This window comes from Crinia signifera, chromosome 5 (assembly GCF_055691185.1).
Source record: "Crinia signifera chromosome 5, ASM5569118v1, whole genome shotgun sequence".
NCBI lineage: Eukaryota > Metazoa > Chordata > Amphibia > Anura > Myobatrachidae > Crinia > Crinia signifera.
Genome location: NC_139221.1, coordinates 34,914,379 through 34,920,989, shown reverse-complemented (window position 1 = coordinate 34,920,989; position 6,611 = coordinate 34,914,379). Strand labels below are relative to the sequence as shown.

The 6,611-nt window shown below is 51.4% G+C and overlaps 1 protein-coding gene across 2 annotated transcripts; it reads left to right on the top strand.

The window, feature by feature from the left end:
• The first annotated feature begins 318 nt into the window (after positions 1 to 318).
• On the top strand, positions 319 to 4,791 carry COX6C (cytochrome c oxidase subunit 6C). 2 transcript variants are annotated; one of them, XM_083186994.1, is made up of 4 exons: positions 319 to 475; positions 1,350 to 1,486; positions 4,167 to 4,311; positions 4,658 to 4,791. In XM_083186994.1, the coding sequence occupies exons 2-3, from the start codon at positions 1,373 to 1,375 to the stop codon at positions 4,302 to 4,304; spliced, it is 252 nt and encodes an 83-aa protein (XP_083043120.1). In that variant the 5' UTR covers positions 319 to 475; positions 1,350 to 1,372; the 3' UTR covers positions 4,305 to 4,311; positions 4,658 to 4,791. The 2 variants fall into 2 exon arrangements, with proteins under 2 accessions (XP_083043120.1, XP_083043121.1); XM_083186995.1 differs by having other exon boundaries at positions 325 to 475; positions 1,355 to 1,486.
• Positions 4,792 to 6,611: the final 1,820 nt, after the last annotated feature.

The window sequence follows — 6,611 nt, the reverse complement described above, 5'->3', positions numbered from 1 at the left end:
GGGGGGGCGCCGAGGGAAGTGGGAGTGGGGGGGTGAAAAAATGTGTGGCGGGGGGACGCAAAATAAGTAGTTACGCCACTGGTTGACACATGCGTTAGGTCAACATGGGTTAGGTCGACAGGTCGTTAGGTCTCCATGGGTTTTTTTCACTGTTTTTTGAGCTATGTGCCGACAGGCGGTATTTCATGCCCTACCTACTGTCATTAATGATTGTGTAATCTACACGTAACTGAAGGACTCGAAGGAGAGAGACGTATAACTGGGCAGAGCAGAGCTGAGTGAGGTCAGCAGCTACGGGACGGGTCACTGGCAATCAGTCACGTAGTCCTCGCTCAGCTCTCTCGCGTTTGCACAGTTTTGACCCTGATCGGCACCGGTGACTGCGGAAGGGGCGTGTCCTGCTGCTCTTATTTCCGCCCGTACTCGTCTCATTGGGGAAGGACACAGCAGCGGAGAAGGGGGTTTGTGCAGCACGGTGAGCTGGGGTCCGGGGCCTGCTCGCTTCTTCTCCTCCTCCCCCCCCATTCAGGCTGGGTGCCGGTCCGGGCACGGACTGCGGCCTCCCCCCATGTAGCGCTCTGCAGCCAGGGGCTGAGCCCTCCAAGGTCAGAGAGAGCCGGCATGTGTCAGAGCCTACTGGGATCTATCTATGCTCTCTCCCTGCCTTAGCGATTTCTATACAGGGGGGGCTGTCACCCGGCCACGTCCATGGGGCGTTAATACCGCTGCCCCATGTCAGTACTTACTGACAGGGAAATCCTGAACACCTGGCCTGCTCAGGGACCCTGCCTATACGGGTTCCGCTGGGAACATGGGGGCTCTGGCACAGTTAGGGGGGTAAGTGTACGACGCTGGGTCTGAATGTGTAGCACCTGTGTTCTGTCCCTGGCCGCACTCCCTGAGGTGACTCCTGGAGCAGGGAATTGGGGTGACTGGTGGGTTTTTAGTGCACAGCTTCCAATACACCTGCAGTTGTCTAGATCTGGAGTGGTGCCATATTAGGGGACCTGTGTATGTAACCAGTACTCCCAATTCTTACATGATGGTGACTGGTGGCATTACAAACTCTGCAAATGTTGAGGAATCTCCTGCTGTAATGTGCTGGGTGCATTATGTATTAGGGGCAGGATGCAGGCCCCGGCCTGTAGGTGCTGGTAACCAGTGATCTCCTGATGGTCTGGCCTGTTTGCTGATGAGCCCAGCCAGCATATCCCAAAACATTATATCTATGACCTATTATAGACTTTGTGCTATCTAACTTGTTTCCTGCGCTGTCTTTACTAGTACGTAATGTTCTGTATATAAAATGTGTGCATTTATATTTGTTTTTTTTTTTTGTCTTTGTATAGCTCAGGTTTGAATAAACGTCACCATGTCGCAAGCTCTTCTGTCTAAGCCTCAGATGCGAGGCCTTCTGGCCAAGCGGCTACGAATCCATATTTTTGGAGCCTTTGCCTTCTCATTAAGTATTGTTGCATTATACAAGGTAACGTTTGCTACTAGCGGTGATAGAGATGTGGGGGAACATAATACAGTACACGTGTGCCAGAGCTGCAGGATGTCAGCCCAACATGCTCAGAGTTTCTGGCATCCCTCAACTCAGTCCAACTCTGACTGTGAGCCAATGTATTACGCTTTAACAAGTGATAAAGGACCAGCCAATCGGCTCCTAACTCATTTTTATCAAAACCCGGCTTGTAACATGACCGGAGCTGATTGGCTGCTCTTTTATCTCTGGTTAAGGCTTAATACATTTGGCCCTGTATTACATGCCACCCAGATGCCAATTTGTATCCCAGTGTTCTGGCGGTTTCTGTACTCCCACCTGTGTGGTCAGCGTCAGCTGGGGACCTGTAACAAGCTATAGTGAAGAACATTGCTAAAGCACCGATCCTGATAAACGCTGAGTTAGAATCGGACTAATCCTTGTTGGCTAGCTGTACCAAACTGATGCAACCATGGCAGTCTACTTCTTATTGGCTGACAACCTCCATTCGGTATAAGGTCATTAGATCAACCACATGAAGGTCAACACCCTCCAAAGGTTGATATAAGCAGAAGGTTGACATGGGTTTTTCACTTTTTTTTTTTTTTTTTATAAACTTCCAGGAGACATGTGCTGACAGGCGGTATTTCATGCCCTACCATCCACTACAGTGTGGTGGGAGAATAAAAGTGCCCAAAGCATGGAAGCGGGCACTGTTGTGATGTAAATTTCAACTGTCAACATTCGGGACAAAAACACTGTCTACGATGTTCAGTGGTCTGTCTAATCACTGTCGGATTTCATATTGTCCACCTAACTGTCCACACCTCCATTCAGATGCTACTGCAGCCAGAGATCTGGGTTGACGGGTTGGGCCAACTAGAGGGTGTTATGGCAATGGAAAATAGGTGGGGGCACAATGTGTTGGTGTCTGTTTTTTCCCAACCTTGTGGGGGGCTGTGTGGTTTCAGGAGACACTGTCCCTAAACTCCATGTAGATGTAGCAGGGTCACACCCCCAATTTTGGCTGTGTGTAAATGTGCGTAGTTCGTCTACTCCTGGGCTAGCCAACTCCAGTCTTCAAGAGCTACCAACAGTTAATGTTTTCCAGTAGCCTCACAGAATCACAAGTGAAGTAATTATCTCCACCTGTGGATCTTTTAAAGTGTCAGTGAGTAATGAGTGCACCTGTGAGGTGCGGTGAGCTGGAAAATGTTGGTAGCTCTGGAGGACTGGAGTTGGCTACCAGTGGTCTTCTCAGTCTGTGCACCCCTGCCGTAGAGGAAAATTATGGTCACCAGGTATGAATCTGGTGCAAAAACCAAGGTCCATAGCAATTTGGGCCATATGGGTAATGTCTGCAGTACTGCATATGGTTTCCCTAGTGACTCAGTGATCGCGAAAACCCCCTAAAATTATGGGTCCCTGGGACCCCTCACTTACTAAAATCGGGGTCCTACTTGACCTTTTCTGGGTCCCAGCGGAATAAAGCCTCCTCTCCCTTCCCCAGCATGGCACATACAGAAGCCTCCTCCTCTCTTCCATATGGCATATACCCTGAGCCAAGGGCCAGCCTGAGCCTATTTTTTTTTTTGGTAAGCAAACATAGATTTGGGCACCCCAAAACTGTGGCTATTGTGTGTTGGGGGGGTGTAATCGGCAATTTGCCCACTCACATAAAGCAAGTTACACATATACTAGAAAAAGGCATAATGTCGGAATAGGGACACCTGTGCTGCACCAATCAGGATTCTGCCCCTGTCCATTGTTTCTAGAACAAAATGAAAGTAATGGCAGCAGGAACAGGAGGGATAGGGTTAGTGAAATCCCAGCAGAGTCTATAGGCTCCTCTCCTACAGGCAGCTCTGTCTGTTAAGAGTGAATTGGTGAGCTGCAGCCTCTCTGCCAGCCGTGCAGTGAGGGGAGGAGGGGACAAGTGGACATTAGCAGCCAGCACTCAGAGCCTGGAGTAGGTGACAGTGACACACAAGAGAGCAGCACCACAAGGTAGGAGAGGAAGAGGGAAGTCTGCAGCCCGAGTCCTGCTAGCAATAAAGCCCCTTACATGACACAGCCAAGCAGCCTGCTAAATGGACCACGCATCCCTCTTACCTCTACTTCCTGCCCGGGTCTGCTCCGTCCTCACTGTCACACCTCCCTGATTCTGGCCCCCAATGCTGGTTTCAGTTCCTCGTGCTCCGTCCTCACACCAGCCGCAGCTCTTTTCCCCTGCTGAGCAGCTACTTCTGGTGTTGGCTCCAGCCGTCTGTTGTTGAGGCGCAGTGCAGGAGCCAGCTTACGCGGCTTCCGTGTACTGCTGCCTATGACTCTGCGGTGACAGGGACCCTTTCATTTTCACGCCCAGCAGATGTGTGAAGGGGCTGTCACGCTGTGTCTTCTCCACGGTCGCATCACAACTGAGGGGGAAACGGATCCCTCCGCCCTTGTCATACATATTAACACGGCATGCACGCCGAAATGGGCGGAGCGGGTCCCAGGGGACCCAGCCATTCATAAAAAATGAGTCCCTGGTGCTCCAAAGTGGGTAAAATACTCGCTATAGCGAGTATTTGCGAACCCTGAGTGTGCATGTGGGATTATATCATGGATCCCCCCCCCAGCAGAATCTGGCTTTCCATTCTGCACAGCAGTCACTAATTCTGTGTATCCTGTCGCTTAGTTTGGCGTGGCGGAGCCCAGGAAGAGGGCGTATGCAGACTTCTACAAGAACTATGATGCAGTGAAGACCTTTGAAGCCATGAGGGAAGCTGGAGTGTTTCAGGGGGTGAGACCAAAGGGTGAAACGGGTGACCAGTAATTGCCAGGTAAGGACTCGTAACATGCACAAACCGAATGTTCTGTCACGGGACCGGTCCTTGCGCTCACTATATAACTGTCCTTCAGTGAACCGTTTGTCATGACTCAGCTGCATGTGTCTTCTATTGGCAGTATACTCTATGTTCAGCCATTTACTTTATTATATTGTAGTGTACAGTTTAGTCCTTTCCTTTGTGATAAAACCGCGGATAGTCTCTTCCTTTTAGATTATTATTATTTTTTTTATATATTACTTATTTTTGATCAGATTAATGATTGTATTTGGATCTCTGTCTGTATCTTCCCAGATTGCTAGATCTGTTTTGTAAATATTTATTTATTTTCCTTTTATAGGATTTCCAGATGGGAACCAAGTCTCCCTCCCACTTGACATCGTTTCTGTATGACCCGACTATAATATCCAGTGATGACGCTGGACGTTTCTACAATGCTCTGTAAATGTGCTTAAATATATACCCGAGAACCTGTCCTGTGTGTGGTGTCATTATTCTGTCACTGGGTGGCTACAATCCATGTGTCCCTTTCCTGGTGCATGGAATAGGGAGAGTATTACATGTGGCACATTCCTGGTTTCTGTGATTTCAGGTCACATGATCTTTTGCCCCTCAATGATGTATCTGTGTATGGTGCTTCCTAGTCTGCAGGGGGGCAGGAGACCATTGTATGTGTTTGTGCCGATTGTAATGAGAAAAGAGATTGTGTACATGGTCTTGTCTTCTGACTGGGTAGGAAAATGTTACCACTCCAGTTCCTATGGCACTACAGACTGTTGTGGCTTGACTGAATGCTGGGCCTGGTCAGTGCAGCAGCCCTACAGGATGACCGCAGCATAATGTTCCTAATTCTGTAAAACCGATATAAGTATAATAAGACTGATCTTAGACTGGTGCCACAATACATGGGGCCCCATACACTATGCGATTTGGGCACGATTTCAGATGAATTGGGCTGTGAAATCGGGCCAAATCGCACTTGCAGACACCCCCTCCGATGCGCGGTCCTGTGCGCATCGGGTCGGATGGGCTGCACATAAGATTTGCTAAATCTTATGTGCAGCCCAGCCCCAGAGCCGTGCGGGAGATGCCGGCTATAGAGAGCCGAGCAGGGGGAGGCTGCATAGGAAACCGGGCAGGAGGCACTTGAAGATGTTGTGGTGGGGTGACAGAGGGAGCAGGGCGCCGGGCAGGGAGGATGAAGCACGCTGGGTGCCGGGCAGCGGCGCGAGCCGGAAGGAAGTTGGGAACAGATAACTTGAAAAAAAAAAAGCCCACCACAACAGCCTCCTCCTGCCCGGCTCGCTATGCAGCCTCCCCCTGCTCGGCTCTCTATTACCCGTAATCACCCGCCAGCTAATGTCCCCCGCATGGCTCCCTCCTCCTGCAGCTCCCTGGGGATTGCATATGATAAATCGGTACTTATGTAGTACTAGGTGATTCATCGCGCCCTCCGGGCGCTCTTCACACCGTTGTGAGGGGCTTCGCCCCATCAGAATTAGAAATATATGTGAGTGTGAGGGGAGGTGACGTTGGGGGATGCGGGTGGGGCACTGTGCGCATCCCCCTTGGTGGTGGGCAGGTGCTAGGCTGTTTTTTTTGCAGGGGGGGTCTGGCGGACTATACTACTGTCCTCCCCCCTCCTTACAGCAACAGCCTGTAGCGTGCCCCGGCTCCGTCACCCACATGAACCCGCCCCCCTTCTGACAGAAAGGTGACGTTGGGGGATGCGGGTGGGGCACTGTGCGCATCCCCCTTGGTGGTGGGCAGGCGCTAGGCTGTTTTTTTTGCAGGGGGGGTCTGGCGGACTATACTACTGTCCTCCCCCCTCCTTACAGCAACAGCCTGTAGCGTGCCCCGGCTCCGTCACCAACATGAACCCGCCCCCCTTCTCACAGAAACCCGACACGCAGATCTGTGTTTGGTGACGGGCGGTAGCCGGCTCAGGGTGCAGTGGTAATATAATAACAGACCCTTGGAAAATGGCTGCCCCCATAATGCTGTATGGGGGCAGCCATTTTCCGACTGTGTGTTATTATTGGTGCCGGAGCCGAGTACCGTCCGTCGCCCGACACTGATCAGCGGGTCTGGGGGGGCGGATTTTTTTTATCTGCCTTTGCCGGGGAGCGCTGTGGCAGAAGGGAGCCATGTTGACAAAGATAATGTGCCGCAGCGCACCAGATCAGCGTGTCGGGGGGCGGGGTTAGGCGGGGACCGGTGTTGCTGCATGTGTGAGGCAGCAGGGGGGCGGGCGACAGTGGTGTAGCTAGGTGCCACGGCGCCCGGAGCAAAGG